General features: G+C 49.0%; 2 protein-coding genes across 8 annotated transcripts in view; one reads left to right on the forward strand and one right to left on the reverse strand.

Annotated features, from left to right (window-relative positions):
* Positions 1-8: 8 nt before the first annotated feature.
* CUNH19orf44 (chromosome unknown C19orf44 homolog) overlaps positions 9-16,763 on the forward strand; it is a 17,463-nt gene continuing 708 nt past the window's right edge. The window contains exons 1-9 of one of the 5 annotated variants that reach the window (XM_045853042.1): positions 10-136; positions 393-457; positions 3,069-3,834; positions 5,642-5,978; positions 7,397-7,470; positions 8,161-8,554; positions 9,352-9,447; positions 10,661-10,827; positions 14,567-14,654. In XM_045853042.1, the coding sequence (XP_045708998.1) occupies positions 453-457; positions 3,069-3,834; positions 5,642-5,978; positions 7,397-7,470; positions 8,161-8,554; positions 9,352-9,447; positions 10,661-10,827; positions 14,567-14,647 (1,920 nt within the window). In that variant the 5' untranslated portion in view covers positions 10-136; positions 393-452 and the 3' untranslated portion in view covers positions 14,648-14,654. Of the gene's footprint in view, positions 137-392; positions 458-2,274; positions 2,367-3,068; positions 3,835-5,641; positions 5,979-7,396; positions 7,471-8,160; positions 8,555-9,351; positions 9,448-10,660; positions 10,828-14,181; positions 14,258-14,566; positions 14,655-16,763 lie in introns of those variants that run through there. The other 4 variants (XM_045853045.1, XM_045853044.1, XM_045853043.1 and 1 more) reach the window with 4 other exon arrangements.
* The window catches only part of LOC123828249 (calcium homeostasis endoplasmic reticulum protein), a 19,345-nt gene continuing 17,754 nt past the window's right edge, over positions 15,173-16,763 (reverse strand). For all 3 annotated transcript variants that reach the window (XM_045853040.1, XM_045853041.1, XM_045853039.1), the window contains exon 17: positions 15,173-16,577. In XM_045853040.1, the coding sequence (XP_045708996.1) occupies positions 16,384-16,577 (194 nt within the window). In that variant the 3' untranslated portion in view covers positions 15,173-16,383. The remainder of the gene's footprint in view (positions 16,578-16,763) is intronic.

Genomic DNA, 16,763 nt, shown 5'->3' on the forward strand with positions numbered 1-16,763 from the left:
CGGGGGTAACGGTCCTCTCTGGTCTGATTGTCCGGCGGAGAGAAGCGTCGGCCTGGGCGGATGGACATCGTGAAAGGAGGTTGCGGGGCTGGAGGAGCGGCGCCGGGGCTCGGGAGAAGAGTCGTAGGGAAAGGAGGCACGCTCTGGGGCTGAGCTGGCAGGGCTGGGGGAGGGCAACCCCTCTCCGCGCGTCGTGCCCTAGTTTACCTGGCTGGATCCATTTGGGAGCGTGGTCCGACGTGGGTCGCTCCAGCCTTGGGGAAAGACCCTGGTGGTCCGAGGGGCGGCAGTGTTTTCAAAGTTTGATTGCTTATTTTTAACAATTTTATTGAGGATTCACTTACATACCATATAGTTCATGTCTTTTAAGTGTACAACTCCATTATTTTTAGTAAACTTAGGAAGTGTTGCAGCCATCACCACGATCTACTGTGGAACTTCGCACCACTCCAATGAGGTAGATCCCTCTTGTCCCTTTGCAGTCCATCCCCGCACCCACTCCCAGCCCCTGGCTACCACTGGCGCGCTTTCTGAATCTACAGATTTGCCTTTTCTGGCCATTCCATTTAAATGGAATCATACAGTGTTGAGTATTTTGCATTTGGCTACTTGCACTTAGTGTAACGTGTTTGAGGTGTATGCTATTATGTGTATTGGTACTTGCTCTTTCTTACTGCTGAATTGTATTTCATTGTTTGGACTTCAGTACTCATCGATTCTCTAATTAATGGACATCAAGATTGTTTTCATTTTTTGTCCATTATGGATAATAACTTATGAATATGTGCATGCAGCTCATGTATCTTGGGCCAAGTGGAGTGGAATTGCTAGATAATTTGGCAACCGTGGCTAATCTTTTGAGGAACTACCAGATTGCATTGTAATTTAGTGACTGTACCCTCTTGCCTTCCCAACAATGCATAAGGTTTTCAGTTTCTTCACATCTTCACTAACGCTTGTTATTATCTGTATTTTTTGGTTATTAGCCGCCCTAGTGGGTGTGAAGTAGGATCTCATGATTGTTTTGATTTACATTCCCCTAATGGCTAGTGATGTTGAACATTTTTTCTTGGGCTTTTTTTTTTTTTAAGATTTGTGTATACTGTTTGGAGAAATGTCTGTTCATGGCCTTTGCCTATTGATTTATTTTTAACTGTGTGTATTTTATAATTATTTTTTAAAAATTAATTGATTTTTTTAGAGAGAGAGAGGGAAACATCGATTTGTTGTTCCACACATCCATGCATTCACTGATAGATTGATTCTACACCCACCCCAACTGGAGATGGAACCCACATCCTCGGCACATCCAGAGGATGCTCTAACCAACCAAGCCACCCAGCCAGTCCTAATTGTGTGTATTTTAAATATGTCTATTTTAGTTGTGGTAACATATATGTAACATAAGATTTTCGGTTTTAACTATTTTTCCATTGGTTTATTTTTAAACCCAGGGAAAAGAAAACCTGGCCTGGAGGTAGGGCATCCCCTCTGACCAGAGTGGTCTGGGCTGAGCCATGTCCTGAACCCCAGCTACAAAAATATTAATAAAGATAGCTGTTGAGCCCTGGCCAGGTGGCTCGGTTGGTTGGAGCATTGTCCCGTACACCAAAAGGTCGAGGGCTTGATTCCTGGTCAGGGCACATACCTCATTTGCAGGTAGGATCCCCCATTGGGGGTTAGGGTGTGTATGGGAGGCAACTGATTGGTATTTCTCTCTCTGTCTCTCTTTTCCTCTCTCTCTCTAAAAATCAATAAACATATCCTGGGGTGAGGATTAAGAAAAAATGTTGAAAAAAATAACTATTGACGTTGTTTCAGTGCCATATGGAGACAGCGCGCAGTTCTGTGTCGTGTCTCTTCTGCCTCAGGTGTTGTTATGCTGGAGATGTTACTGTGCACAGAGATACGCCTCGTTCCTCTTGGTAGCTGTATAACATCCCCCCATCGGAATGCCATCTTCTGGGCTCCTCCAGGGCTCCATAGATGGGTTTGGGTTTTTGATGAGTACAAACAATGCTGCCGTAACGTTCCTCGGTACGTCTCTGTGCGCATTTGAGTCATAATTACAGGTAGATCCCCAGATGTGGGGATCTACCAGATGCTGGCTCACGAGATCTGTGAAGTTCACATTTTCATTACTGGTGCCGAGTTTCTCACTCAAGAGCTGTAGCAAATACACACCCACCCACGCTATATTTCCCTATCTTTTTACATCTCTAAACTCTTTTGAAGCCTTTGTAAATCATTCAGTGGGTTGTACCTGTTCTTCAGGGATGCACAGGAACTCAGAATATGATGAGAGCCCTGGCCCCTCCTCCCAGAAAAATGTGCACTAGTGCGTGCTCAGCACACGGCTGACCTTGGTGAGCGGTGCTATCTCTGTCCATAGCTTTCCGCTCCTTCCAGGGCAGCGGTTCTCAACCTTTAAGTGAAATAAATTCTTCTGGGAAGCCCAGATACATAGACTGTGTTTTAACAGCTCTTCATTAGAGAGCTGAGGACACTTGAATAAAAGAGGAGCCCCAACTTCAGGGTACCTGGGGATCGGTACTCGCTCAGAGTAGAGGAGAGCAACTTGCGAGGCAGTAGAGCCCAGTTAGGAAGAGTGGGTTTTTTAGAATCGGACCTGAGCTTTGAATTTGCCTCAGGTGCTCACCGGCTAGGTGACCTTGGCTGGTGACCTAACCTGTGGGGGCTTTTATTTCCTCCACTTCCTGTATGAAAAGGGGGCAACAATAATTGACTCACAGGGTTGCCTGAGACTTAACTGAGATGATGCAGCTCTGAGCAGAGGGCCAGGCACACTGTTGGAGTCTGGGAAATGCTGGCTTTTGGGTTTCGTATGTAACGTCTCACGACCTGACATTGGGCAGAAATTCATTAAGTGGTACCAAGTGTCTGACCCTTTTCCTTGTCATCATCAGGCTTGAAGGGAAGGCTCTGTCTGGCCAGACTGCAAAGCGGGGTTTGGTCTCTCCTGGGGTGGTGGGGGACACTGAGAGATTTGAATGAAGTATATGAACACCAGGTATTCTTATTAAAAGTTTTCTTTCTCCCCTTCCTAGGATGACTTCAACAAGAAAATTCAGCCATTCCATGCATGATATCTTTGGTGATTTCAGTGACATTCCCTTAGAAGATTCAAAGATGGAAAAAATCAGAAACTTGAAAGTTGATAGGAATCTTACCAAAAGAGCTCCTGGTCATAGTAGATTTCTAAAAAGAAGCCAGACTGTCGGTGAAAAACACTTATTCCTGAAAGAGGATGCTGGCCTGGCGAGCGGGCTCTCGAGTTCCCCTGGTAGACCCCCGAGCACTGCCTCCAAGCTCAGGACCAGCGCTGCACTCAGGAAGCTGGCCCAGATCGAGTCCAAGATCATGAATCGGAAGGTGCAGATGGACTTGTCTGATGTGGAATCTGACCCAAAGACCTCCGACGACAGCCTTCCCTGGAGAGCAGACAAAATCCCCCCTGGGAGTGCAGCTGAACTGTGTTCGAAGGCCACACACAAAACCTCCCAGGAGCAGGCCTGTGAAGTTCCTGTCACTGAGGGCAGCACGCCAAGTGGGAAGGTCAGTAGGTTTCTAAAGAAGAGAGAGCCACCTGTTGAAAAGCTGTCCCCTGAAGCCCATTTTGGGAAGGAGAGGAGCTTTTCAATACCCAAAGAGAAAGAACCTACGAGAAAATTGGATTCTCCAGACAGTGACGAAGAGGAAATGAAGGAGTTACTGGGAAGCTTGATGGAATCTTTTAGAGAAAAAGGAACACGCACGAATCAGAATTTCGCCCGCACCAGAGATGGTGAAAAAGAACAAACAGAACTATTCTCGGTAAGGGTTGCGTGTGTTTATTTTCAACAAAGCCTTTGCATTTGTACCTTTATGTCATAGTGCTAATGACTTTTTTTTAAGGTGGTTTTTTTTTTGGGTGGTGTTGTTTATTTATTTTTAGACAGAGGGGAAAGGAGGGAACTCAATCCACTGAGCCACACCAGCCCAGCCAGGGCAAGACTTTTTTTGGTAAAGATTTTATTATTTATTTTTAGACGGGGGTGGGGGAGGGAGAAAGGAAGAGAAACATCCATGTGTGGTTGCCTCTCATGCCCCCCCGATCGGGGACCTGGCCCTCAACCCAGGCATGTGCCCTGATGGGGAATCAAACCAGTGACCCCTTGATTCGCAGGCCGGCACTCAATCCACTGAGCCACACCAGCCAGAGCCTTTTGATAGTGGCCATCACCCAGAAGCTACCTTAAAAAACAGTTTGACGAGGAGAGGCTGGGTTTCAGACAGCCACAGCCACATATTGCAGGCCTGCTCTGTAGAGAACGGAATTTGGGACACTTCATGCAGTTTTGCACTATTGTGACTATGTACACCACAGTTATACCACAGGACAGCACTTTGTACAACTGATGGAACACGAGCAGTGATTAATGCCACAAGCGAGCCACACCTCCTTGTCATTTGTACAGGAATGACATCACCGCACAGGAATCATTCATTGGGAAGGCTGTATTTCTATTTTTTTAATGAGGTGTAAAAATTCACCTAATTTAGGTGAATTTAGTAAATTCACCTAAAATTAACTATTTTCAAATGAAGTGCTCATGGGCATTTACTGGTAGTACTTTTAGGATGTTTTGTAACCACCACCTCTGTCTAGTTGCAGAGCATTTTTATCACCCCAAAGCAGTCTCTGTAGCCATTAATCACTCCTCCAGCCTCAGGCCTCCACTAATCTGTTTCTTGTCGATATGGAGTTGCCTGTTCTGGGCATTTTATATAAATGACATCAGACAACATGTAGCCTTTTGTGTTTGGCTTCTCACTCAACATGTTGTTTTCCAGGGTCCTCTACATTGTATCATGTGTTGGTGCTTTGCTCCTTTTCATGGCAGATTAACATTTAACATTCCACCGTGTGGTGGGCCACATTTTACTTATCCATTAGTCCACTGATGGGCATTTTGGTTGTCTCTGCCTTTTGGGCATTGCGAATGCTGCTGCTATGAGCATTTTTGTATACATGTCTAAGTCTCTGTTTTCAGTTCTTTTGGATATATTCCTCAGAGTAGAATTAGTGGGTCCTGTGGTAATTTTATGTGTAACTTACTGAGGACCAAACTGTCTTCCCCAGTGGCTGTACTATTTTGCCTCCCACCAGCAGTATGTGAGGGTTCCAGTCTCTCCACATTCACACCAGCACAGAAAAAAACCAGCACTTGTTTTCTGTGTTTTGATAATAGCCTCCCTAGTGGATGCTGAGTGTTGGGAAGGCTGGGTTTTGCAGGGAAACCCTCTGCACGTTCGTCTTGGTTCTGTCGAAGGTCTAGGCTGTCATAGATCGTGTACTCAGGGGCCTTCATTTAGAAATGTGTAATTAACAACATGTATGTGAAAGTAAAGTGACATTTCTGATTATTTGTGGAGTATTTCTAATCCCAGCATTACCTTGTCTAAGTGTTGTACCTGGACTTCCAGAAATGAGGGGAAAGGAGAGAAAGCGCTGCTGAGGGATGAATATCTGACCCAGGAAGCTGTGGTCTCTTGCGCTCTACTAGACGCTTTGTTGAACGATAAGGACTCATTTATCACACGCTTGCTAATTCTGTTTCTTTAATTTCTGCCAAAGTAGGATCAGATCCCAACTCAACCAAAACTCCTTTCACTACCCAGTGAGGAACTTTCCAGCCCCAAGCCACTCGGGACATCACATCCGCCAACCTTCCACTCCGCAGACAGGACCCTTCGCACTGCGCGCTCCAGAGCTCGCTCCAGAGCTCGCTCCCCACAGACTGCCATTCCAGGGGACGTGGCACTCAGCATGGTGTCATCACTTTCCATCACCAGCGCTGTGTCCAAGGCAGTGTCCCCGAGGACGGCACGTGGCAGGATCTCATCCTCTCGTGTAAGGAGCGAGGCTGAGCCTGGGCAGGAGCCGCTCTCGGAAGCTTCCGACAGCAGCCTAAACGGTAACCCACAGCTGTGCAAGGGTGCCGCCGCAGTGGGGGTGGGGGGAGGAGGGCTGCCAGCAAAGGTCCACCGCTGCCACCTGTCCAGGTTAGAGTCGGAGAGCACAGCGGGACAGGGTTTGGGCTGAGGATGTGAGAACACCTCCTCGTGAAGGAGGTGAGGTGAGTCAAGTCCTACTGCTGGCCTAGAGGGGCCTGTCCTGGTGGCCAGACGCTGCCCTCCCCCACCGAGATGCAACCTCCAGGGCAGGAGGCAGCGAGTGGTGAGTGCAAGTCTGAGTTTGGGGCCTGATATACCTGGGGTGGACATCCTGGCCCTGCTGGTTATTGGCCGTGCAGTCTTGGCCTTTCTGTGCCTCAGTTTCCTCATTTGTAAAATGGGGCTGAGCCAGGTCAGTGAGATGATGCATGTGAAGTGCCGCAGCTGGCCCCACTGTACAGTAAGCACGTGCATTTGAGGGGGAGCTGCTGTGACAGGAATGTTACCCTCAGCCAGTGCCAACACTTCCACGTGCTTGGGTCCATGGCCCAAGGGGGCCGGTTTGGGCCATGAGCACATGTTTGGACCTCCTTGCCGTGTGAATTAAGATGACAGTCAGTGTTGGAGGGGCTTGGAGGAAGGGCAAGCCCTCGGGCTGGAATCTCAGGCTGGAGTGGGTCTGGTCTTGCGCTGGGTGGGTGGCAAAGGGCATAGGGTGCAGCCCCTCAGCTGTCCCTTCCAGAGAGAATGGGAAGGGACATTCCAGAGAAGATTGATCTTCTCTCTCCCACCTCCAGCTCTTGCTTCCTGCCCAGGGTGCCCTGCTGATACTCCTTAGCACCTGCATCATCGGCTGTGGGGATAGGCCAGCTGGCATGCCAAAGTGCTCATTCAGCACCAGCTCCCATATCCTTACCTTGCTTTAAATGAGAATGTGGGATGCTTCAGGCCCAGAGTCACATCTTCCTGAGGGGCCGCTCCCCTCGGCCCTGCAGCCTTCCTCCCATCTCCGCCAGAGGCTGGCGTGTCCTTCTCACCAGTCCTGCTTCGAGCTCACTTATCACTGTGCATCCCTCACCGCACCGCGTTTGTCTGCTCATCAGTCTGAACCAGGGCCCAGGAGGCCCAGCATTTGTTTTTGTAAGTAACTTTGATCAACGCAGCCACAGTCATTTGTTTATGCCCGGTCCACGGTGGCTTTCACACCATAAGGAGAGACCCGACTAGTTGGGACAGAAGCAGTGCAGCCTACAAAGACCAAAATATTTACTTTCTAACTCTGCAGGGAGAAAGCACGCAGGCCCTAGACTCCTTACTGCACCTGGGGCAGCGTGTTTCCCCTGCTCCCCATCCCTAGTGCTTAGCTTGCAGCAGGGCGGCAAACACCTATAAACTAAATGTGCCAGTAAACACTGTCATGTTGCATTCTTAATTACAGATTTTAGAATAAACGTCTTATCCCTGGATGACCTGACTCCAGCTGCCAGTGAGAACTTGGACCTGCAACAGACAGTAAGTGCAGCGATCTGGTTTTTCACCGAGGGCCACTGCATAGCATAGAGAGGCCTGCAACTGTCACACTTCATTCAGGTCGGAAGCTCTTAACCGGGGGTGATGGCGGCCCCAGGGGGCTCTCAGAGACGTTTTGGTCGTCGTGGCTGGGGTGGGGTGTGCTGCTGGCATTGAGTCGGTGGTGGCTAGGCTGGAGGCTGCCCAGTGCCCTGTGAAGAACGTTCAGGTCTCAGATGCCGAGTGCCACCGGGGAGCCCTGCTGCGGTGAGAGCAGGGTGAAGGCACCTCATACAGCAGACCGTTAAAGGGGTCCCACTTAACGTCCCCGCAGCAACAGCTGCCTGGCATGTTCCAGTGTCCCTCCGTGATTCTTGCCGTGTTAGTGACCACACCTCCCCATAAGAGGCAGGCATGTTTTAAAAATCGCAGAAATGACACTTGAACAGATTTTACTTGTGTGCTCACCTCACACACTTAGGCCATCCGTGTTATGTGCAGCAGCCCCTGCTGAAGCATTTCAGGCGCTCTGCATGAACACTCCACCTGCCCCAATCCAGAGAAGGATCTGCATGGGCCTCCGCCTGCTGGGCCCCCCGGGGCACCCTGCACCTCATTCTAAGGCAGTGGTATTTGGAGCATATTCGTCATTCAGAAACACTTCCCAGCCATCTCTGCTGTCTTTTGTTTCAGAAAGGAGGTCAGAGGCAAAAGGCATCCCGCAAAAGCTCCTGGACCTGGGGTCCCCTGACTGGCAGCGAGGTCTCAGAGCACCTGAGTGAGCCATCGGCCTCCTCTGCTGGGTCAACACCTGAGGAGCCTACAGCCAGCATGGGGAGCCTGGCTTATTCAGAAGATTTCGAGGAATCCCCAAGTCTGACAGCATCAGAGCCAATGAGCCATTCTGGGGAATCTTGGGATAGGACGTTGGCTTCTTTGTCTGAACACTCTGTAAGCCTGAGGACAGACCATACCCCACCAACATTAGTGTCTCAGAAAAAGTGGGCCCCGGATGTTACAAGAGTCATGGTGAAGGAGAAGGCTGTGCAGACCCCCGACCCCGCCTTCACCTACCAGTGGACGACAGGTGAGCATGTGTCCTGAGAGCCCAAGGAAGGTGATGCAGGCCATGGCGGCAGTGACGGGCACTCAGGGTGTGCGCTGCAGGTGTCCTTGGAAGTGTGACAAGGAGCTCTAGGGTCTGGAGGCCTGGTTGTTGTCATTAGTGAGCTGGGGGGACCTCGGTGCCTTGGCAGCCACCCTGGGTGTTTCCTTCTGAGCCCTCACACATTATGGAAGAACCCAGAATTGAAGAATAAGGCAGTGGTTCTCAGTGAGTGATTCTGGACCCAGGGGACACTGGCAAGGCCTGGAGCCATTTTTGGCTGACAGCTAGGTGACAGTCCAGTGGGTGGAGGCCAGGAATGCTGCTCTACATAACACAGTGCCCAGGACGGCCCCACCAAATGTCATTGAGCCTAGGGACAGCACTGGGACAGAAGCTACTTCTGGGACAGAGCATCTGCAAGCAGCTCTTGGGGCCCAGTGCAGGGTCCCTGAGGGCTGCCGCGTTGCCAGTCTTGCAGTTGTCTCCGTTAGTGTGTTGGGTGGATTCTCTTCCTCGGTGCAGGGCGCCCACCAGTGTGACTTTCCAGACATTTATCTTGACTCCAGTGTCAGCTCTGGCCCTTCTGAGCAGAAAGTTTCTTTTTCTTTAAACATTGTCTAGCTGCCTTGTCTCATCTAGATGACACCCTGGACTGTGCAAGGGGCTGTAATTCTCCCCATTTGGTTCATTTAGATTGGCAGGGGGGAAGGGCTTCACTCAATAGTCATTGCCCCAGATCCTGCCATTCACCCCCTCTCCATTTGTCCTTGGGACAGTGGCAGGCATGGCGACCACCGGGCCAGCCCTGGGAGGTGCCTACGTGGACCCTGCACCCATCGCCAGTCATGTGGTCAGCGCGGATGCAATAGAAGGTAACAGCCCAACTTGGGGTGCCTTGCAGTGAAGTGGATGCATTTTACCTACAAAGTCACACCCACCCTTGGATGTGCGGCGCCGCCTTTAGCACTGGGTTTGGGGAACATGTTGGCAGGGATTGTCACAGCCACAGGTAGCTGCCAGTTTCTAGGATCCCAGATGGTAGACTGAGTGTCCAAGAACCTTTGGTCTGTCTCGCCAAAGGACACCAATGTTGGACAGAGGAGAAAGGTTATAAGTAACACACCCCTAAGCCCCTCCATACAACAAGGCTATTTTTATTTTGTGTGTTCCCCTTTGAGATTTTTTATCTGGAAGCCGTATCTGTTTATCTTCTGAAGACACTCAACCAGTACTTCGAGGCTGCCAGCCAGGTGGACAGGGAGGGCCACTGATGGCTCTCATGGCACCAGCAAGTACCTGCTGCTTTTTCCCATTTTAGTTTTCGTAACATTTTTAAAAGATGAAGATACTAAAATATACTGATTATAACAAATGAAAAGTTTGTTTCAAAGATTTTTAAAAACTTAACATTACCCTTGAAGATTTTCCCATGTTACTATATAGTTTTAATAATAATTTAAAAAAAGATTTTAACTATTTATTTTTGAAGATAGGGGAAGGGAGGAAGAGAGGGAGAGAAACATTGATTGGTTGCCTCTCACACACCCCCAACTGGCAACCCAGGCACGCGCCCTGACTGGGAATCAAACCAGCAACCTTTCGGAGGCCCACTGAGCCACACCAGTCAGGGCAATAATGATAATTTTTAACACTTGTAGTTTTTATTTCTAATCGTATTTTTATTTAGTTAAATTTTTAATTTTTACTTTAATTATGTGTTTAAAGATGCATGTCAAATTTACCCTCTTTTTCATTTTTAAGTGGATAGTTCAATAGTCTTAGATTCACATTGTACAGTTGCACTTTTTGGGTGTCAATTCACCTTTCTCTGTGTTGAATGTGGAAATGAAAACTTCCATTTCTGCCGAGAGCTGAGCAGTCCAGACATATCAGTAGAAGGTAGTTCATTTAGTAGAGACAGACGTTGAATAAGCGAGGCCTTCACTACTTCCCAAGGTAGCATCACTTCTGGAAAGTATCCAGACACAGTGAAGGGGTGGGGCCCAAAGCAGCTGCTCCCGATGGGATGAAGGCACTGGTGGAGCTCAGGCCCTGGGGCTGCTCAGTGACTCAGTGCCGGGGCAGCCCTGACAGCTTACAGTCCAGCGGTGTTCGCACTCAATGACATGCTGAAGCAGCAGCTGAGCCTGACGCAGCAGTTCCTCGAGGCCAGCCGGCACCTGCATGGGTCCCTTCTGCAGTCCCTGGACCAAGACTCATTCCACTATCACACTCTGGAGGAGACCAAAGAGGTGACTGCAGCACAGCTACCCCTTCCAGGGACAGGGAGGGCAGGCAAGGCTCTGACCATGGGGACAGCACTCAGCCCAGGGCTGCTTGGGACCCGTCACCTTCTGTCCTACCAAAGGGAATCTGTTCTTTCTTTTTCCGAAACAAGAGCCAGTGTGGAGTGGGAGCACTGACAGCCAGCCCACCAAGTGTTGAAGCTGGCGCAGCTCCGAGTGACCTCGGACCAAAAATGACCTTGGTGAAGGGTGCTGTCACTCCTCAGATTCTGCCCCAGCACCACCCAGTCAGGGGCAGTCTTCTCAGGCCCAAGGGGTGAAGCTCAAGGGATGTCACACTCGCCTCTTTTTCCCTCTGAAAACTTAATTTTTGTCTGATTACACAAAATATGTCATTTTATTTTTTAAATACTTTGTTTTTTTAGAGAGGGGAAGGGAGGGAGGGGGGGAGAGAGAGAGAGAGAAACATCAGTGTGTGGTTGCCACTTGTGCACCCCCTACTCGGGACCAGGCCCGCAACCCAGGCGTGTGCCCCGACTGGGAACCAAACCAGTGACCCTTTGATTCACAGGCCAGCATTCAATCCACTGACCCACACCAGCCAGGGCTGGCTGTTATTATTTTTTAAATATATTTTATTGATTATGCTATTACAGTTGTCCCATTACCCCCCCTTCATTCTCCTCCACCCTGCACACCCTCTCCCATCCACATTACCCACCTTTACTTCATGTCCATGTGTCATAAGTTCTTGAGCTTCTACATTTCCCATACTGTTCTTGCCCTCCTCCTATTTTCTACCTACTGTCTATGCCACTTATTCTCTGTACCTTTTCCGCCTCTCCCCTCCTCCTACTCCCCTGTTGCTAACCCTCCATGTGATCTCCATTTCTGTGGTTCTGTTCCCGTTCTAGTTGTTTGCTTAGTTTGTTTTTGGTTTTGTTTTAGGAGTGGTTGTTAATAATTGTGAGTCTGCTATCATTTTACTGTACATGTTTTTTATTTTCTTTTTCTTAGATAAGCCCCTTTAACATTTCATAAAATAAGGGCTTGGTGATGATGAACTCCTTTAACTTGACCTTATCTGAGAAGCACTTTATCTGCCCTTCCATTCTAAATGAAATCTTTGCTGGATAGAGCAATCTGGGATGTAGGTCCTTGCCTTTCATGACTTGGAATACTTCTTTCCAGCCACTTCTTGCCTGTAAGGTCTCTTTTGAAAAATCAGCTGCCAGTATGATGGGAACTCCTTTATAGATTACTGTCTGCTTATCTCTTGCTGCTTCTAGGATTCTCTCCTTCATTTTTACCTTGGCTAATGTAATTATGATGTGCCTTGGTGTGTTCCTTCTTGGGTTCAACTTCTTTGGGAGTCTCTGAGCTTCCTGGACTTCCTGGAAGTCTATTTCCTTTGCCAGATTGGGGAAATTCTCCTTTATTATTTGTTCAAATAAGTTTTCAGTTTCTTGCTCTTCCTCTTCTCCTTCTGGTACCCCTATAATTCAGATGTTGGAACGTTTAAAGATGTCCTGGAGATTCCTAAGTCTCTCATTTTTTTTGAATTCTTATCTCTTCATTCTTTCTGATTGTATGTTTTTTTCTTCCTTCTGGTCCACTCCATTGATATAAGACCCAGCTTTCATTCCATCACTATTGGTTCCCTGTGCATTTTCCTTCATTTCACTTATTGTAGCCTTAATTTTTTTCATCTAATTTGTGACCAAAATCAGTCAGTTCTGTGAGCATCCTGATCACCAGTGCTTTGAACTGTGCATTTGATAGGTTGGCTATCTCTCGGTCGCTTAAAAGTATTGGTTGTGAGGCTTTCAATTCTGTTTGAGCCATCTTTTTCCCCCCTTTGGTCTGGTCACACCTGTTACATATGAGGGGTGGAGCCTTAGGTGTTCACCAGGGTGGGGCACCCCAGTCACTGGGTTGAGACGCTGTATGTGGGGGTGGGGTCCAAGAAGTAACAATGGCATTTGCTCCGCTCTCCGTCGGACCTCAGTCCCTTCCACCGCTTCCTCCAAGCAAACTGGGCCCCTCTGGTGCCAATTCCCGTGTGGGTGGGCTTGTGCATCCCGTGGGACTTCCCAAGGACCTCTCCTGTGAGGCTGGGAGTCTCTCCCTGTGCCTCAACTCCCACAGGTGTTTTCAGTCAGTGCCCCGGGGCTCTATTTTCCAGTGCTGTGATCCTGGGTTGTGCACAGTGCCTTGCTTCACAATCACCACCTCGCTGGGTCTGCCAGTTGCCACCCCTTGGCTGGGGTCTGCCAGCTGCGGTCTTGCGTGCCCTGCATGCCTTACGCACCCGGTCCCCATGCTTTCTGCTCTCCACACTGCACCTGAGCCCGGCTGCCCAATTTCGCCCCTCCTACAGGTCTGGATGAACGGGTCTATTTTAACTTCTTGGTTGTCCGAATTCCATACAGTTCAATTTTCTGTCAATTCTGGTTATTACTCTGTTTCTAAATTGTTGTCCTTATCTTGGTTGTGCGAGGAGGCACAGTGTCTCTCTGCATGCCTCCATGTTGTGCGGAAGTCCAGGGCTGTTATTTTTTAAAAACAGTTTTATTTGCTTTTAGAGAAGGGGAAAGGGAGGGAGATATCAGTTGTCTCTTGCACACCCCCAACTGGGGACCTGGCCCACAACCCACACATGTGCCCTGACTGGGAACCGAACCTGCAACCTTTCGGTTTGCAGGTCGGCGCTCAACTCACTGAGCCATACCAACCGAGGCAAAATATTTTATTTTATAAAAAATGCTGTTACAGGGATATGTTAACTTATAAAATCCTCTGTAATTTCAGAGATAACTATTACCAGCTCAATACATTCTTCATGTTTTTCTTATGTAAAATGTGAACTATATTATGGATAATATATATTACATACTATATCATACAGTATATAAACTATTACAATGTAATAGGTATCTATTTCTTTATAGAAATGGCATCATACTATATGAACTCTTCTGTATTCTTATCAATTACCAGTATTTCAGTACGTTTCTAAAAAATAAGGACTTTTTAAAAAGTCGTAATACCATTATCATACCATACCCAATGAACTTTTTAAAATATGGTTGGACATGCAGGGTTCAGATTTCCTCTTGTCTCATCAGACTTGGACACTGTGTTCCTATTTTTCCATCAGGGCCCAGACACAATCCCTACATCGACTGTCTTCTGTCTTTCCAGCCTCCTAACCCTAGTGGTGGTCTCAGCCCTGAGCAGCATCTGACCCCCAGGGCAGTGACCACTCAGGTGTTGGCAGCAGGGTGGCCCACTGGGGACCCACTCTAAGAACCACTGCTCTACAGGTCTCCCCCTCCCATCTTTTTTGTGTTCTTGCAGCTTATTTGTTGAAGAAAACAGGTTCTCTGACAGTTTCCCACATTCTGGACCTTGCCGATGCACCCCTGTGGGGTCCTGTTTGTGCCTCTGCTGGAACGGGCTGAAGCCCTCTGACCACGTTGCCTGCCTGCAGCCCAGCACGACTCCTCGCTGCCTGCCCTGGGCCCACGTCCCGGCAGTGGCACCAGGCTCTTCCTCCCGAGCGCAGTCGCTCGGCCAGTAAGCCAGGCTCTTCTCTCGTTTCCATGGCATTACTTGGCGTCTTGTCATTTCTCCTTTGCTGGCCTGACCAGGAACTGCTGGGACAGGCACTGTCTTCTGCACCCAAAGCCCCAGGAGGCGGAGGCCCTCGCAGTGACACACCTGTCTGTCCTCTGCCCCACAGTACATCAGGCACCACAGGCCTGCCCGGCTGACCATGCAGGATGCTCTGAAGGAGCTGAAGAAGGAGCTGATGGAGCTGTGAGCACCAGGTGAGGCTAGACTTGGGGGTCTGATCTAATGAGCTGGTCCAGTACGCCAGCTATGACACAGTGGTGTCCAGGGGACATTCAATGTTGGAGGGGGCAGGTGGTACCCAGGATTCAACTGAGTGGAAGGAATCCTAGCTGCAGCCTTTTCTAGCTGAGTAGTTGACAACCCCTAGACCCTACCTCCTTGCTGTGACTGGCACCAAAGGGGATGGATCAGACTGGCAGGAACGGAACCCAGGTGCTCACGGTAACACAGGATGCCAGCCTGTGCAGGGTCGCATGGAAGGGCTCCACCTGGCTAGGTGCTGGCTTCCTAATGAGCTGAGGAAGGTTGGGGGAGGGAATGATAAGTACCATTCGCTGACAAGAACACAGGGCCAGGGGTCCATGCTGGGGACCCTGGTGTGAGGCACCAGACAGAGCTTTTGACCCAAGCCCACAGCGCAGAGTCACACTCTGACACACCACCTCCCTACTGAGCCTGAGCATACTTTGGAAGTCGACACACAGAGAAAAAGGTCTTTATGAAAAAGTCTTTATTTGAAGGCAAAACAGTAAAACCCACAAGAAATTGTTAACAGCAAGTGTTTATGCTTTATCCTGGATCAGATGCGTTTAAACAATACACAGCTACAGGAAACCTAGAACAAAATCAAGTATTTTTATCACATCAGGTTGAAAAGTTGGAGAGGATTTTGCATCTTATTGAAAAGAATTTTTCAAAAATGTTTCTGTACAAATAAACGGCACTGCGCCCCGCTGCCTAAGACGCCACATACAGCCCATCCCGGCGCAGGCACCCCGTGGCTCCCTCCAGGCCTCACCTCCTTGGGGTTGGAGGGGTGGGTAGGAAAAGGAAGTGACAGAGCAGGTGTGTCGGTCTGAGTGGGCTATCGCACAGAAGTGCTGGTGTTGGGGTTCCTTTAAGTGAAAAACACAAGCAGACACTAAGGTCACAGGTCCCCCATGGGTGTTATTCTGTCACCTGAAGATGCCTCAGATCCGTCTCCTTAGATCCTTCTGTTTCTGGAGATAACAGCAAATGGCTAACTTTCAAAAAAAAAAAAAAATCAACTAAACTAAGGGCCAGTATGTTTTGGAGGAATCAAGTTTCAAATTATTTCACTGGGGATCATCTTAGATCAATATTTCTTTTTTAAAAACTAAACCATTTGGAGTAAAAATGAAAACCCTGTTTAACTTTGCAAATCAAGGTTTTGTTTTTCCATTTTTTAAGAGTAGTACTAGCGCCTGGCCTGAGCTTTGTCACGACACATGGGAGGTACGAGCTGTGGAGCTGGCCCACCATGCCCCTCGTCTAGGGGGCTGCTGTGTTCATCCAGGGCGGCCACCACACGTGCCTGCTGAGTTGAGACTCACATCTGATGGTAGAGATGTGAGACATCCATTCCTTCAGGCGTTAAGGATTCTTGTCCGGGGAAGAAGGGCTCATGTATCTCGCTTCACTGTCCAGGGAATGAGTTCGGGGTGTCTTCTCATGTGACTCTTACTTCTACATTAGAGCTGGTTGGCAGGTGGGGCCTGTGCCTCCACGCGGTTGAGCACGGCACTGATCACTAGGCATGCTGTGGTTGTCTTTCTCTTCTGTCGCTCTCCAAAGATGGAGGCTGTGTGAGAATTGAGCTGTCCCTACCATCTTCCATAGCTAATAAGCCAGGAAGGTCCCAATGGCTAAGCTGCCAGCGGCTGGTGTGGCTCCTCACCACTCCTACTTGCACTCGTCCCTGGCTTTCATGCGGGCGATGAAGGAGTAGCTCTTGTTCCTGCGGTAGTTCTCGTAGGGGTCGTCCAGGGCCACGCCCACACCCTTGTACTGGTCCCACTTATCCCGCACGTCCCCCCCCTTGATGGGGTCCTGGATCCCTTGCTCTTTCACGCCGAGGCCGCCAGATCCACTCCAGCCTTAGGAAGAAAGAGGGGCGAGTGGTTACAACCCACAAAAACTGTAATCTAGTGTCTTTCCCTGACACAAAGTTAAACAGGAATGCATTTGGGGAGGTGAGCAACATGCAGTTTGTAAATGCACAGCTGATAAAAGTACAAAAGAACGCCCAGCAGAACCCTGCGGGCTTGCCCTTTTTCAAAGAC

The sequence above is a fragment of the Phyllostomus hastatus genome, unplaced genomic scaffold, assembly GCF_019186645.2.
Source record: "Phyllostomus hastatus isolate PE091 unplaced genomic scaffold, TTU_PhHast_1.1 phas_contig_98, whole genome shotgun sequence".
Taxonomy (NCBI): Eukaryota; Metazoa; Chordata; class Mammalia; order Chiroptera; family Phyllostomidae; genus Phyllostomus; species Phyllostomus hastatus.